We start from the raw sequence: 17344 nt of genomic DNA on the forward strand, positions 1-17344 counted from the left end.
CTTTTAATTTAATATTCTAATAAACAAAAAGCCGAGCACCTCCATTTTCATCCCAGTGCAAGCCCCTGATGCAGAGCGATTCAAAACATAGCACTGTGTCGGATTTCCCTCTTTGGAGGTTCCATCATCACGGCTGAAGTTGAAAACATCTAAGGGAAGTAATTTTGTTTTTAAGAATAACGAAACATTTTAATTGCATTTTTAAAAAAGCCTAAAAAAAAGGAAAGGGGTGAGTGAATGACTGTCCTTCGACCAATGATTAAATAACACCCATTGCTAATGACATAGGAGTAAACATTGAATCTTCCTGCTCACAGTATTATGAGGGTCCACTGTACTATTTATATAAACTATATTAAGGACATTGATTGTTTGCATTCTGCTATTTATATTTGATTCATTCAAGTGTTAACTTAATTTTTTGGTGATTCACGGTTTCATTTGAGCCAGTCAGTGGAACTACCATCCTTCAGGAGGTTAAATTTGGCAGAGATTTAGGTAGCTTGTCTTTTTAGATGTATATAGAACACTACATAAGATATTTAAATTGACAAACGTCTTTAGATGTTCAAACAATTTATTCATTCTGTTCGATGGTCAAAGAAGAGGTGAGTTGGCATCGAAAGCCACAGTATTTAAATGGCTTAAGGAGAAACTAGGCTCAACCTACATCTCTAAAGTTCTGGTTATCCTTAAGAGGCTCAGAGCACATTTAAGTAGAGCACAAGTGGCCTTGTAGGCAGGACATAATTTTGTTCTACCAAGGGAGATATGCAAGGCAGCAGTGTGAACTTCCTTGCACTCTTTGTTCAGGCACTACTGGTTGGACATTCAGGCAAGAGGCACTGTTTCTTTTGGGTCAGGCATCTTGAGAGCAGACTTAGCAGGTTCCCTCTTAGTTTAGAGGTGGCATGGGTGCATCCCATGTATATGGACTGGTCTGGTAGGATAAAAAGGAAGGAAAACTATATAGTTCTTAGCTGCAAATTTTCTTTCCAAGGGTCCTAACCAACTAGTCCAGGAACCTTCAGCCTGTCTATTCAAGTATTCTAATCTGTAATGCAGTTTGATTCACAGAGTTTGGTGTTAAATTTGGCTATTTAGTCTCAACAATTGTTGGAGGATTCAGGTTCAGTTGAGGCACATTCCCCCCCCCCCCCCTTGCTCATTGGGAGAGGAATTCTGTTTCACTTAAATACAGAATGCTGGAGAGCTGCAGGTGGCTTAGCACCCTATATAGAATAAGGTCAGCAAACCAGTTCCATCTCCATCTGCTGCTAAGGAAACAAAATGCATTCATCTGAACTGGTCTGGTAGGACTCAAGTAAAGAAAATTAGCAGGTAAGAACTAAATTTTTCCTTTTCCCTAATTGGTTCCATTACTTAATATAAATGATATATCTCTTAATGTCGGAGTGCTATTTTCTAGATTGCTAGGTCCTATGGGATGTTAGGGAAGCGATATAGTCACGCTCCAAATGAAGGCTTAACAGCCTCAAGTTAGAAATGGAATCGGAAAGTTTCAATTTCTAAAGTCTTCTCTTCTAGCCCATAAACAGCAAAGAGTTCCAAATTCACTTTACATAGCTATTAATGTTGAGTTAGGGGTACCTTGGGGAAATTTCTGTTGAAAGAGAGGTAAGGAGTTGCCAGCATATTGTGCATTTATTACTAAATTGTAGCATAGAAAATTGGGCATATTTTGACAAATTTTAACTCCTTTGGAAAACAAACTTGATTTATTGTCTTCCAGAACCATCAGCCTTGAACTCTGGGTGGACTAGATTGAGAATTGCTATGCCTGGATTCAACTGAAAGAGAAATTCAAGTCTGTAGTAGTTCTGTTGCTAATGCAGTACATTTGTCTTTAATGTGTCTTACTGTTTATTTGGTATATGAGTGTTTTCGGTTTTGTTAAGTGGTACTGGTTATATTGTACCACATATAACTCCTTTTGGATGTACATAGCAACGTAATACAGTACTTGTTTTATTTAATATTGTATTTCTAAATGTTATATCCATGAAAAAAACAATTCACTTTTTTGTAGACAAATTATGAATATTGAAGATGGAAAATACTGTTTCATGATTTGTTAGCTATTTGTATATACTTTAGGCTATTGCTTTGCATTTCATTTGTTTCTTTACAAATGTAGTAATCTTACTGAAAATATAGGATTTTGATAGTGCAGGCATTCTTTGAAGAATTTCTGTGCTTGTAACTATGGAGATGATCTGCATTTATAAAACCAGAATGCAAAATATCCACAAGTGAGAAGTGACAGGAAAGTCATTTGTAGAAATCCTCTGCCTGCCAGCTAATGGTGCAGAATTAGCCACAGAAAAGGCCACATTTTAAGATAATGGGAAACTAAAGCAACTATTCTGCAGTGGGTTGGTATCAACCATACCCAAAAGCCTATGAAAGATTGTGAATTAGACTTTTAAAAGAATTTTATTCCCAGGCCCATCTTCTGCTCATCAGGTTAGCTAGGGATACCGTGGAGGCAGCATTTACAGCTCTTGAGGAAGGGAGGCTGAGCTGCTGCTGCACAGTGATGATATCTAGAGGACAGCCTCGGGTTGCACATGTAACTGTTTCTGAAGGAACCATGGTCTGTGACCCCCGTATCCAAGGACTTTTGCTGCAATGGCTAAACTAGACTAGGGAAGGGAATGTTGTAAAGCAAGCGGGGCCAAACCAGGTAGTTACAAATGATTGTTCATGACACACTAGCTCAGTAAATGTTTCCAACTTATTTGGACGCCCAGTACTGCAGGAGGAACATGCCAGGCCAAAAATACTTTTTTTTTTTAATCTACTAATTATGATTTGTTCAGGTGGCCAGTCTCATTATTGCAGAGGATTAACCACTAATATTTTGCTACAAAATATTATATGGATCTTTCAAAAAAACTGAAAAAAATATGATTTGAAGACTGTCTTTTTTTTTTTTTGTAAGGTTCTAACTTATACATGTGACCCTGGCAAATTGTCACTCTATGTTGTTAAATACAAATTGGTAAGGATGAGTGAATAATTTGGTTTCAAATGAAATTCTACCAAAGTTTTGCAAATTTATTGCAAGAGCAAAATTTGATATTGATGCAGTTTGGCCTAAAAAGTTCAGTTGACAATTTTCATGGCATTCAGGCTAGTTTGCGGATTTCAGTTTTTTCCCAAGTCTGAAGTTTATCTAATTTAAATTCAAGCAAAACAAGATGTCAGTATGTTTGACTTCCACTGATTCCTGTGGATAAATTTCCAAGATGGTATGTTAAACTTTCCAATATCTGGGTTTGCAGACTCTTAAGTTCACCCATCCCTACAAATTAGTATCAGTTATATGTTAGTATCATGTGTGGGTAATGAAAGTTACTGAATGTCTTCATTATGTTTTCTACATTCATGTATCATGAGCATTGACATTTTAAATTTTGCCTTCCAGATGTGCCAACAGCAGGTATAATCAAACCCCGTTTGTCAGATGGCTCCCATTCTACCACATTTCTTATCAGATCAGAACCAGATCATGCAACCCTATACTCAGCAGAGCAAACATCGCTCCATGAAAGTGAGGGTCTGTTGTATGCATTTTAAATAGAGACATTTTTCACTTTATTTTTTTTTTCTAGAAATGTAGTGTGAAAATATTTATTGTTGATGTTGATTTCATGTCCGTAGGGTCATTGGGAAACTCCAGGAGTTCAACACAAATGAATTCCTATTCTGATAGTGGATACCAAGAAACAAGCAGCTTCCGTAACACCCAGAACGTAGGCAAGCCTGACAATAATAGGCTTCAGCAGCAGCATTCTTTCCCGGGGACTATGAATAACCATTTGGTGCGGAGCTCCAGAGCTGAAGGACAGACATTAGTTCAGGTACGCTGCGCGTTGCATACATTTTAATACGGCTATTAAATTTGCTAGTCTGCTTTTCACTTTTGAAAATTCAGTGAACGGCTTCCCGGAGCTTATGTGTGATTCCTTTTACGTAACTAAATATTGTTTCCAAAGATAAACATGAACTTATTTAACAAGAATCTGTATTATTTAAATTTGCTTTGCATATGAATGGGAATAAAGGTTAACAAAAGCAAAAAAAAAAAAAATATATATATATATATACCACTTCATTGGACTAGCTTTGGATCAGAACAAAAGATGTTACCAGAAAATATAAGTGAATCATAAAAGGCTTTCCAGTCATAGTGTGAAGGAGCAATGGGGGAGGGGGGGGGCAAGAGTGGAGGTTTGATGGGGGATCAGAAGGTGACACAATATATACTTCTTTTTTTTGTTAACCTTTATTTCTGTGTATTTGAGTGAACTAAAATGACAACCATGCTAAATACTTTCCATATAAAGAGAAGCAAATCACAAATTCAGTGTTTCTCAACCTGATCCTAAAGTCCTTTGTAGTAAATCTGATTTTCAGTCTATCCACAAAACATTTGTATGATACATTTGCATTTGCTGAGCTTAGGAGCCAAGTTAATTTGCATATTTGTTAAAAGGAAAACTGGTTGGGGGACTCCTGCACCAGGAAAAGAACTACTGCTGTATTTGCAACACAATAAAATTCTCATTTTACAGCTAATATTGGTTTAGTCAAAATATAATTTGTATTAGATAAAATAACCGTAAGCAAGCATACTTCTATACACTGAGTTTTGTGTCCGCAGAGACGCAAATAAATGGCTTGTTTTATTTGAATTTCTGTTCCATTTATATTTTCACCTTTTTTCTCAAAGTACTCTAGTCCTATAATCTTCCCACTTCATTCCACTTCTATTACAATAGAAAAAAATTAAGAGTACAATGAAAGTGAGCACTACACTTACTACGTAGAATATTTCTTTGATTTTCAAAGCTTAAGAAGAGCAAAGAAGGCCAAAGACAACTATTGAGGTAAACAGAGAATAGAAGAACATTAGAGAGAGATTTGAATTTTATAATGTATTAGAATGAAGGAGCGTGAAGATTGTGTAAAAGGAAATGTAATGTTAGATGGGTGAAAATATTGAAGAACAATTTTTCTCTCTCCTAGGACAAGCAGGATATGGTAGTCCTCACACGGGTGGCATCATCAGATGGAGCCCGGCACGGAAAACTTATGCCGAGCATGCCACTATCCAGATGTCCACATAGGGACCCTCTTCAGTCTCTTATTTTCCTCGGAGCAGTCATCTCACGGCTGTAGAGCTCGTGCTCTTTTTTAAATTTTTTATGAAAGCTTTTCCTTGCCAGGCCCCTCTCTATTCCTCTGGGGTTTTTCTTAGTTGGTGGCATGGTAAGTTTAATTTTATCTTCTGTGCGGTTGATTCCCAGCAGTGCCATCTACTAGTGTCCGCTGGTTATCAACAGCTCGCCGGTCTTTTTCGTGACGGCGTCGTTGAGTTTTTGTCAATGCCCTCAGACTATGTCCCTCACAGATCCATACAAGCTGTGTATCCTTTGCCTGGGGGCATCGCACAACGTCCAGGATGTTGTTTTTCCGACCAGATGAACCCCAAGGGCTAGTGAAAAGCTCTTCAGATCCAAAACGTCCGAACCTTCAACATTGGCGTCAGGAGCATTGACTCCGAAAGGAGATGGGGATAGGATGGACACTGATACCTTGGTGTCAACCTCTCCGCTGGGGCCTCCGGTGAAGAAGGGTGCTGGGGGTCAGCCATCGCCTCTCGCTCGAGGACTTCAGGTTAGTCTCCTTAGGCACTGTGGGAAGTCCCGGAAGCATCGCCACCAGTCTCCATCCTCACATAGTGCCAGACTGTGATGCCCCCAAAGTGCCCCCATGGCTTTGCCCCCAAAGTGACACCTGCGGCATTGTGCCCGTTGGCACCTGGTTAGGTGCCTGTTGGTCTTGCTTGTTCGGGAACAGCCTATAGCTAGGGATTCACCCATGTGTGAGGACTACCATCCTGCTTGTCCTAGGAGAAAGCAAAGTTGCTTACCTGTAACAGGTGTTCTCCTAGAACAGCAGGATATTAGTACTCACAAAACCCGCCCTCCACCCTGCGGAGTTGGGTTTCCTTAGGTTTATTATTTTATTTTTTCGTAATTCTATGTTACGAGACTGAAGAGGAGCCCTGCATGGATAGTGGCATGCTGGGCATGCTCAGTGTGCCAGTCAAAGTTTCTAGAAACTTTGACATAAGTTTTCCGTGCAGAGCTCCATCTGATGATCTCACGCATGTGTGAGGACTAATATCCTGCTGTCCTAGGAGAACACCTGTTACAGGTAATCAACTCTGCTTTTCTGTGTACAGTATATTTGTTTATTCTACAAAATGTTTATAAGGGTCTTTAGCTAATCTAAAACAAAATATAAAAACAAACTTTTAATATTAAAATACTAAAAATTAGTAAATCTTTCTTTTTCTTTCTAACAGCCTTCAGTAAATGTTGCAAACAGTCGAGCCATGAGACGTGTTAGTTCAGTTCCATCTAGAGCACAGTCTCCTTCTTACTTTATTGGCACTGGTATCTCTCCATCTAGGGGATCATTGAGAGCATCTGTCGGGAGTGGCTATAGCTCTCCATCTGGCACAGAGTCCCGACCCCAAAATACTTCTAATACATATTCCTCCAGTACATTACCTACTCAACAGACAGCATCTCCATATACAACACAGCGATCCTCTTCACCAGCAGCTGTACGGAGAATTGGTTCTGTCCTTTCCAGGCAGCTGGCCAACCCCAATGGAATAACTACACCATATCAGACTTTAGGGACATCAATTAGAGTTGGCTCTCCTCTCACCTTAACTGACACACAAACAAGAATAGCTTCTCCTTCCCAAGGTCAAATGGGATCATCATCTTCCCCTAAACGCTCTGGTATGACTGCAGTTCCACAGCATATGGGAACATTACAAAGACAGCTTCAGGACCTTGACCAATATGGACAGCACCAATATGATATCTATGAAAGAATGGTCCCACCACGCCCAGATAGCCTTACAGGTTAGTAAGAAGGTAAAATCATAATTTTTAATCTTTGTGCATAGTTTGTGAGTTTGATATTTCATAGGAAACTAATTCTAGTTAAATAGTAATTATGGCAAAATGTCACAATTAAAAAAAAAAAAAGATCACAGCATTGTTATACAGGAAGTCTTTTCAGTTTAAGTTATTTCAAGTTGTTTCTAAATTGACACCCATTGTCTAGCTTATAAAATTTGATTTGGTTGTTGGCCGAGCATATCCCAGCAAGCATACATTGGTGTGTTGAGGACCATTAGGTCTGGCAAGCTGACATCGGTAAAGAGTACCAGAATTTCCTTTTCTCAAAACAATGTCAGTGCAATGTCATGTAGGCATGCCATGACCCTTTCATCTTCAGACATTAAAAAAGTAATACGTTTAAAATGTCTGTGCTTTTTATAGTACTATATATTTCTAAATTTCTGGTTATTTTACCTTAAGTCTGAGGATTTCCTGACCTTAGTATTTCAAGGTTATTCAAATTGATTACCAACGTTAAGTTGCATAGTACATTTTTTTTATTTATCAACAGATTTAACACTTTTCATGTATAGCTAAAATTTATTTGTGTTTAACAATTTAAACATTTCTAGGTTATATGTATATTCTGAATCCTGCAAAAATAGAGAACCTGAATGATGATGTAGACTCCTTAAAAAAAAAAAAAAAAAAAAAAGATGGTTTAGGGACTTGTGCTTATTGCTATATTTGTAATTGAAAAGGAAAATTTTCCAACCGTTGCTGAATGGACTACAGATTCACAATGGGGATTTTTCTACTTTTTTTCTGTATTATGTAGATATTGAGGTATTCAGAGGAGACAAGGATTTGCTGAACTTCTTGTCCTTCTAGCAATTGTATAACTATGCATGTAACTAGGAAACTTATCAGCTGCTTTCACTGTGATTATAATTGTTTAAATTTATATTTTCTTCTGTCCTCCATTTCCATGAACAATCTATTGTTCCAGATTCTTGAATATGTGAAGAGCTATGCTGAATATAAGTAATCAAATGTATGAATGTGTGTAGATGCTTAAATATGGGGACATTTTTAATTCATTATTCTAGAGCATACTTTTTCAATAACTGTGCAACCAGTAACAAATCGTATGTAATCATTCCAATTTCTTTGGGAACTACAGATGACTGGCAAATCTGTTTGGAAACATTTTCTTTGTTTTATGTGTTTTTGATTACCAAATGGCATAGTGTCCTTTCAAAAATCCATTAAATGATTTGAAAACCATCTTTAATTAAAGAACAACAAATTTGTAGCATCCAGGTCATCCATTATATCTTCTACATTTTTTAAAAGGCTTTAGGTGGGCCTTGTCTTGAGTTTAGAAGAAAAATATTTCTTTATATAAAAGCACTTTTTTTGTCCATGTTTTCTATAAGGCTGCTTTCCTCTCCCCCCCCCCCCTCCCCCCCCTTATTCCCTATTCCATCAATTTTTATTCTTTTATTTGTGTAAAACTTTTCTTACTGGCTCCCTTTCCAACACTGGTACATAACTCAAAATTGTTAGTTCCGGCAAAAACTCTCATGCTGCATAGGGTACTTCATGCCCAAAAATCTACTAACTCAACATTCTATTTGAATTAGAGGTTTTAATATATTTTTGATGGCCAAAAGAGGTTTTAATATATTCCTGTGTCAGATGTAAATTACTTGAGTGCACTATACCTTTACTGGTAGGCTGATTCAGAGCTCTTATTTACCTGAAGAGTAGAAACAAATAGTTTGAATCTAGTCTCCCAAAGTACGTGGCATTCAGGCCTGTAAAAGACATTTTCAGAATTGATAGTTCTGTCTACCGCGGTCTCTTTCAGTGGCCTTTGAATGATTATACTTGGTCATAGATTTTGATGATGTTCAAGTAGAAAGAAATAGCTACACAGCTTTTCTCTTTCTCCTTTAGCATGTTAATTATCCAACATAATCGATATCTGAGAACTTTAACATACTATAGGGTTCTATACTCTTGCCATTTAATTGCTGAGAGATAAAAAGGAACTTTCAAATTATAGGACTGAAATAAACAAATTTACAACATTTTAACAATGTGAAGCAGGCAGCACATTATATACAGGACAGTCAGCCCATATATTAAGTTTACAATGGGAGAGAAAGTATCTTAAAATATTGTCCGTTCCTGAGATTTCTCTTCATTGTTTAACATAGGTGATCAAGGAAAGAAAGCAGAAAGCAATGATTTTTGACCATGAAAAGGCTTGCAGAAGAGGAGTGTTAGAATTAGTAATGCTGTGTACTCTTAACTGGAAAAATGTTTATACAGTCCTTGAGCAGCACACTGATGGGCCCCTGCATTTCCCTTCCTATTTGTTCTCACTGCTTGCTTAACTGTGAGCTGTTCATTGGCAGAATTGGTCCTTGTCTGTTAGGCCTTGTCCTATAGAAGAGGACCATTAAAGATTAATATTGGAAGAAAATAGTCAATTTGCAGAACTTGTAGTTTGATAAAAATTGAAATTGTTTGAAAACAGTATTTGGATGCAAATGCAAATTAGTGCATACATTCAACACCAGCAGGCCTGAGGTAAGGAAACAGTTAAGCTTGAACAAAAAGGTAGCTGTGAAGTTTCCTAAAAGCCATAATGTGCTTTTTTCGGTATTCTGCAGAACATGCAAATGGGGGAGGACCAATGAGAGATTTCATCTTTGCAGCTGACAAGAAAATTATTTTCAAAGGGACTTCTGCGGGTAAAAAAGAGCTTTACCAACAGAAATTGCCCTTTAGGAAATGGTGCAACTGAGAAGCACATCCACCCTACATGCATGGGGAGAGGCATTCCAAGAGGTGGAGGAGGGGTGGGCTTAACGTGCATTTTTATTTTAAAAATTGTGCACGTTATTCTCTCTGCAAAACTGGCACCAAATAGGTAGAATTGGGGGCGTGCATACTTTTGCTGGGATAATTTTGAAAGCGACGGTATGCACTTTGAAAATTAGTGACAAGTCTGTGGATAAAAAGAACCCGCAGACAGTATGCCAGCTGAAAATGACCACCTTAAAGGCAAGGTTTAAAGTCATTTCTGTGAGTAAAATGGTGCTTTCAAATTTCCCCACTTCCAAATCTGCAGGTAAAAGTAAGGGTGCTGCAGACACATGCGCACCTCTACCAGCAGCAAAAAGGAGGCGGGGTTAGTTCAGGGGAGGGGGAAGTACACATGGGGATTTCAGTTTGAAAGTCCCACATGTATTTTCCCATGGGTACTATTGCATGTGCTTCAGAAACGGGCTCAAAAGTAGATCGGTACAAAGTACCCTACAGTACTTTATCGTAGCTGCTGGAATTTTCAAAGGGAAAGCATTGGGAGTTTCTCTTTATAAATTAGCTTGCAGGCCCTGCAGGCCTTTGCATTATTGCTCCCTTAAATTATACTTTGACCTAGACTTTGAGACTGTTTTGAGTATAATTCCGTATTGGTAATATTTGTCTGTTATCAAGGATAAAAACAAAATTCCTTCTCAGTGACAAACTGAAAACCTTTATTTTTCTCTTGGTAGTGGTTTTGCTGATCTTGAAATAAGACCTTTGCTCATCCCTTCTTCGGCTTATAAACAAGGGAAAAGATATACAGATACCGTGCTTCTACTTCTGTAGCCTGAGAGCCACAACTAGAAGAGAGACTGACACAAGCAGTTTAAGAGACACACAGGTGCACATCATAAAATAAGACAAGTATAGCTTTTTGTGCATACCAAAATATACGGTAGTAGTATTATTTGAAGTCTGGTACATCTTTTTTTTCTAATTAACTTAGTGTGATCTTCTAGTGAAAAAAATAAAGAAATTTTATGTATTATCAGTGAATCTGTAAAGCATTTATATTTCATTCTTTAATATTTTTTGTAACAAACATATATACTTTCACACACTATAGGAGATTCAAATAGCGGCATAGTCCATATTAAGTAAGGTCTATTTCTGTGCGTTCATTCCTGGGTAATTTGGAGTTGGGATACTATATTACAGCGGTCCCTCATAGCACATTTTTATTTTTTCTCATATCTGTTAGGACAGTGAAGTACTTAAATAAAAGAAAATTGATTAATTATCAAATTTGTTGATAATCTCAGTTCTTTGCAAAGAAATTATGTAATTAAGGATTGGAGAAGGGTTTGAATTTGTAAAAAAAAAAAAAAAATCCATGCAATATCTGACTGAGTTACGCAGGACTTCCAAGTTTTTTTGGTTTGTTTTTTTTATTTATTTTGGCGAATGATTTTTTTTATTGAATAATTTTCTGATTAGAAATTTAGGCCCAGAATTTGGATGAATTGAACCAGATGGTCAAATTTTCAATTACTGCAGAATACTTTACTGAGAAATAAGTTGTTAATGTCACAGGGAGCTGTCTGAGAACAGGAAATACCCCCTCAGAAGCAGTGCTTGGATGGCTGGAGCTTGGATTATCTTCTGCCTAACCATCCCCCTCCCCGCAGGACTTGGTTTCAGTGGCTGTGCATCCTGGAAGCTGGAGCAGGCTGGGCTGAACTGGTTCAGGGCTGGAATCTTAGAACAGGCTGAACTGGTCTGGAGCAAGGCTGGGCTGGGCTGTATCAAGGCAGAACTGGACTTGAGCAAGGTTGGTTCTTGGAGCAAGCCCAGGACAAAGACTGGGACAAGGTACAGACTTAGACTGGGTCCAGACAAGACAATGGCAAGACAGGGACTGAGACAAGACACAGCAAGACCAAACAAGTACAGGACTAGGCAAGGCAGACAAGGTTGGACAAGACAACAATGAACACTGAGGCCCAATGGCTGCTGAGCATAAGGCCTGAAGATCACTAGGCACAGGTAAGGCCTGAGTGAGCCACAGAGCAAGGCACAGGAGGACAGAAGGCCTGGAGGCCACAGAGCTAGAAACAAGGAAACAGGAATCCCGGGGGCCACAAGGCTTAGAATGAGAGACAGAGGCCAGGTCAAGATATCAAGAGTGACTCTATAAAATGGAAAAGTGATTCTGGCAAAGCTGGGTTAAATGGATTTGGAGCTTGGGTGTGGTGCGAGCAGCGAGGAGGAGCTTTGGCAATACTGGAGTTGAAGCTCGCCGAGGCCACCTGGTGGAGAGGAGGCTGCACCACAGGCAGAATGAGGTAGCCAGTGAGGCGATGGTTCAGGCAGCCGGGGTAAAGCCCACTGGAGGACCCCTGCTGGTAGGGAGGCATCACAGCAGACTGGAACAGGGTACAGTGAGACTACACAGCAGGCGAAACCGTGATACTTACCAATGCAAATAACATCAATGTAAAGGATTCCACACTACTGCTTAGCCAAAAAAATCTTATAATATTCCATATGACCATCATATTTAAGGTGTAAACTGCATTCATTGTTTGACTTGTAATTGTAGGTCATAAATATCCTATTATAGAATTCCTTTTATCTTTTTTTTAATTTACATTTTTCAAAGTATAAAGACAGCAAAAAACATGTTATAAAATCTGGGTACAATTAAAAAAAATAGTACAAAAAAATGAATTAGAAAAAGAAAAGTAATAACTGTAACCCAGAGTACACTGAAATAAGGGGGAATCAAGGAAAGTCAAGGAGCACAATATACAAGAGGCAATAGAAAGAAGATAAAGTATATAATTAATCAACCACACCTACTTGGTTGACATTACCAGGAGGCTGATGAGAATCCAAGAAAAGTCGCAGTTGAGACAGCTCAAAGAAAACATAATGAGCATTGTTGAATTTCAGAACACATTTGCAGAGAGATCCAAGCTACCGAACCTGTGAACACATAACTAGGAATTTTTTTCCGTTGTTGTTGAGTTGCTCTAGATATATCAGGGTAAATCCAAATCTTTTGACCAAAATACAGAGAATCTCTGTTTTGTAGAAAAAGTCTGAGTACAGAGTCATGATCAGAGGTGAAAAAAAAATTAACAAAAAGATTCTCTGGTATTCACCCTAACCCTCAGCAGATGTTTCCAAAAATTCAGAGTGGTCAGTTACTGGGCAGTTGCAGGAAATAATTCAGAGGAAATACTGTGTCTTTTCGGTGGATAAGAAATAAATCTTGGAAATAGGTGACGTAGCCTCAGCTGGAAAGTGAAGAACATCTTGTAAATACTTCTTAAATTGTTCTCGTGGAGATATTAGTTTAATACTAGGAAATTTCAAAACCATTAAATTTAAATATCTAGAAGAATTTTCAAGTTCTCCAACCTTTTAGAATTTATAAGTTCACCTTGAACCAATCCATTTTGAATGGACTGAAACCGATTCACCTTTTGATCTAAGTCATCAATCTTGGAAGTATGAGCGGAAATAAGTGGATCTATAGAGCGAACACGCTGCTGAGTGTCCTTCATGACGTATGTTAAAGATATAATAGAACGTTCCAAAGAAAGTAATGCATTCCAAATGGGATCTAAAGTTATAACAGCTGGCTTAGTCAAAGTAGATTGAGATGCAGAGCTTACCGAAGCAACTCTGCAAGAGTCTAAATCAGCCGCCTGGGATGCCTCCAGACAATCTCTCCAAGTAGGAGTGGAAGCCAAGGCAGGATAGCAGCGATGATCTGCTTCCAAAACTGAAGCATGCTGTTCCAGCAGCAGTGATGCACACACAGCAGTGCCGCTAGCTTCAGAAAGCACAGAATGAGCTGGGAGATCCACCTAGCGGCAGCCACAATTACAAACACCTTCCATCCTGTTGGCAAACTCTGTCTCGAAGCAACGATATGTGCTGGTGGAGAGTGAGTGGCAGGAGTTCCAGGACTGAGATATTTGCACGTCCAGGAGTATCTGGGCGTGCTCTTCACAGGCATTCACATTGGACTCAACACCTGGGGGGAGGGGGTGCCAAGGAAACCTCCCTCACCTGTCCGTTCCTCTTGGTATGTGGCATAGGCAAAAAAGCAATTAGGGAAAACCACAAGGAAGTATGGAGCTTCAAACACAGCGTCCTCCCCTCACAACGCCATCTTGATTTCCCTATCATCTTTTAAACATTTTTTTTAATTACAAATACAATATTCAACCCACCTCACACCATATAAAATCTCTTGCACATAAGTGCCATTTTGAAGATTTTATTTATAATTATAAATTGTTTAGAAAAAGATGACTAAATTCCATAACTAATATTTTACCAATGCAGATTATAAATTTATGATTCAATTAAGTATTAACTTATTTCTTGTGCCTGTAGGGAGGAGTTTGGATCAAACCTCTTTTTCTAATAAACTTATTTAAATGTAGGATACATTATCAGCTTCTTTAGAGTATATATGAATCTCTTTATCAGCTAAAAAGGCACAAAACTAAAACTATTGATTAGACTTCATTTACTATACAAACTCATTTTAATATGCTCTAAAGCACTTATACTGGGTACACACAATAGGGCATTTTCTTGTATTTGACCCGCTTTTTGGAATAAGTTTCAGAGGCTTATTTTATTAAATACTTCAGTTTAGGAAATAGACTTTTTTTTTTTAACCCAGCTCTTTTAAAGTGGAAAGGTGAATCTTCTATCCCAGTTTCAGCCTTTTAGCAGAGAGGAGCAGGTTTTAAGGGCTTTTCTGTGCTCTTTCTCTTTCACTGTCGTCATTTCCTGACAAGTGCTCCAGTCCTTGTTGAAAAATATCCCAATAGTATGATTCTCCTACCATCCTACTTCATAGCATGAGTGATAGTTCTAATTGATATGTATATTTAAATTTTTGTTGTAATTTAAGAATTTTTGTTTAAATTATTTTTTTATTTAATGTTTTTGGATTTTATTTTAAAGTTTTATTTTGTGATTATATACATCGCTTTGGAACCTTTTACTGTAAAAACTGTAAAGCGATTAAATGTTATAAATAAGAACATAAGAACATAAGAAAATTCCATACTGGGTCAGACCAAGGGTCCATCAAGCCCAGCATCCTGTTTCCAACAGTGGCCAATCCAGGCCATAAGAACCTGGCAAGTATCCAAAAACTAAGTCTATTCCAAGTAACCATTGCTAATGGCAGTGGCTATTCTCTAAGTGAACATAATAGCAGGTAATGGACTTCTCCTCCAAGAACTTATCCAATCCTTTTTTAAACACAGCTATACTAACTGCACGTACCACATTCTCTGGCAACAAATTCCAGAGTTTAATTGTGCGTTGAGTAAAAAAGAACTTTCTCCGATTAGTTTTAAATGTGCCCCATGCTAACTTCATGGAGTGCCCCCTAGTCTTTCTACTATCCAAAAGAGTAAATAACCGATTCTCATCTACCCGTTCTAGACCTCTCATGATTTTATTTTGGTTTGTATTTGTATTGTATTTGTATTTGTATTTTGTTTGTATTCATAATGTTACTTTTTGGTATTGCTCCTAGCTTCAATTTTTTTTATTTTAAGTGAGTAAGAAATGTTTTAAAATATAAATAAACTTCATAATAAGCAACAGATAAAGTATAACATTCTCAAGTTACTACTGTAAAACCTTACAAGTGCCTGTCAGGGCCGAAATAGTGTGTTATATCTGCAGACTTAAAGAAATAAAAACCTAATTAGGTAAAAGTAAAATTGGGAAAGAAACATCTTTATTTGATGATTGCTTTCAGAGCCATGAAAAATGGGCATCTCTCCAAAACCAATTAATAGTCACTACATAAAGATCTTACAGCACACACAGATATCCTCAACATAGGCTTAATTTAAAAATCAGTTGAATTTTATCAAAGGCAACATGGTCATTAGTTTGCATATTTAAAAAGCAAAATATATTAAAAAAAAAACAACTGGTAGTTCAATTTAAATTCAGATCACACATGGATATATTCCTGAAGGATTAATTTGTCCCCTTTAAGACTGATGTATGATTTGAATTTAAATTGAGCTACAGGACATTTTTTCTATGCATATTTGTTGATTTAGCAGGAAACAGAATATTAGAGCAGATAAGAACCATTAGACCCATCTAGGTGGCACAGAACTTTGATCTCAAAGTTCTAGAGCTTTCACCATGCTCTACTCAGTATGTGCAGCTGTAGTCCTTTCCCTATCTCTTAGATAGAGTCCAGCAGAGTCCCTCAGTCTTTTTTCTATGTAGCCATGTGGTCGTGGCTTCAACTTTGCCTCACAGCTAATGTTGTAGTAATTCTGGAGCTGCAAGCAGCTGTTTTTTTCAGGCAGAGCCTTGGTGTTTTAATTTCTCTCACTTCCCTTGCAGTATTTTAGGTTTAGTTAGTTTTTTTTTCTCTTTCTAGCACTTCTCTGTTGGCCGCATGGGAGGCCTAGTGCACTGTGCAGCTGACAGAGGTTTTCCCCCAGTTTTATTCCTGTGTCCTCTCCCCAATTTACCTGTATTTTACCTTTGTCGGGTGTCTGTTCAGACTGGCAGTGTGCAGTCCGTTGTGGTCCAAGTAGGCCTCTGGCCGAGGGACTTGTCAGAGTTCCTACCCAGGCAGGAGTTCCAGGAAGTCCTGTCCAACCATTGGCCATTGACTGAGGCTCAGACTGTGAAGGGGCTCAGGACCAGATATTCCCATGTGGAGGAGAATTCATCTTCCTCACATTCCTGGAAACTAGTCTGCTTGGCTGGTGCCCTGGGTGATGAAGTCTCTCCTCCTGCTTGTCAGATTGATCTGGCACTGCATCTCCTTCAAAAAGAGTGTGAGCATGAGCCTGGGCAATCATCTTTGCTAATTCACCATTGGTGCCGTGCCCAGCATTGGTTGCCCATGTACATTTATGCCAGAACACTGGCCCCAAGAGCTCGAGTGCCAGTGACACCTCAGTTGCTTTTGAGTGGCGGATGTGCCATCGAGATCTATGGCTGCCATTGAGCACCATGGATGCTCTCAAGCATTGTTGACAGCATCAAGCACCATGGATGTCCTTCACACCATTGAGTGCCTTAGATGCCATTGAGCACTTAGTCTACTACAACACCGTGGAGCGCCATGGATGCTACTAGGTGCCCTGGATCGAGGGACATGGACGCCATTGTTTGCCGGGACTGCCCATCGAGCATTATGGAGGCCATAGTGCACCATGGGTGCTTGCGATGCTAGCAAGCACCATGGGCACCATCAATCACTATGGGTGCCACAGAACCACTGAGCGCATAGTGCCATCAAGTACCATGGGGGCCATCAATGCTGTCAAGTGCCAGGGGTGCCACCTTGCACAGTGGGTACTATGAATGCCAGCAAGCACCACAGGCACCATCTAGCCCCATGGGCACGCCATAGATGTCATCGATGCCGTCGAGCCATGGCAGCCATCAGTGACAGGGATGCCATTGAGTGCTACAGGTGCCATTGAACACCATGGGGTCCATCAATAGTTGCTATTGAATGCCGTTGGTACTATTGATGC

At 38.8% G+C, this 17344-nt stretch overlaps 1 protein-coding gene across 7 annotated transcripts in view; it reads left to right on the plus strand.

The window, feature by feature from the left end:
- PKP4 (plakophilin 4) overlaps positions 1–17344 on the plus strand; it is a 578155-nt gene that overhangs the window by 276691 nt on the left and 284120 nt on the right. For 4 of the 7 annotated variants that reach the window (XM_029605541.1, XM_029605538.1, XM_029605537.1 and 1 more), the window contains 3 exons: positions 3452–3583; positions 3688–3887; positions 6401–6974. In XM_029605541.1, coding sequence (XP_029461401.1) covers positions 3452–3583; positions 3688–3887; positions 6401–6974 — 906 coding nt within the window. Of the gene's footprint in view, positions 1–1753; positions 1829–3451; positions 3584–3687; positions 3888–6400; positions 6975–17344 lie in introns of those variants that run through there. The other 3 variants (XM_029605539.1, XM_029605543.1, XM_029605542.1) reach the window with 2 other exon arrangements.

The sequence above is a fragment of the Rhinatrema bivittatum genome, chromosome 6 (genome assembly GCF_901001135.1).
Source record: "Rhinatrema bivittatum chromosome 6, aRhiBiv1.1, whole genome shotgun sequence".
In the NCBI taxonomy this organism is placed as follows: Eukaryota; Metazoa; Chordata; class Amphibia; order Gymnophiona; family Rhinatrematidae; genus Rhinatrema; species Rhinatrema bivittatum.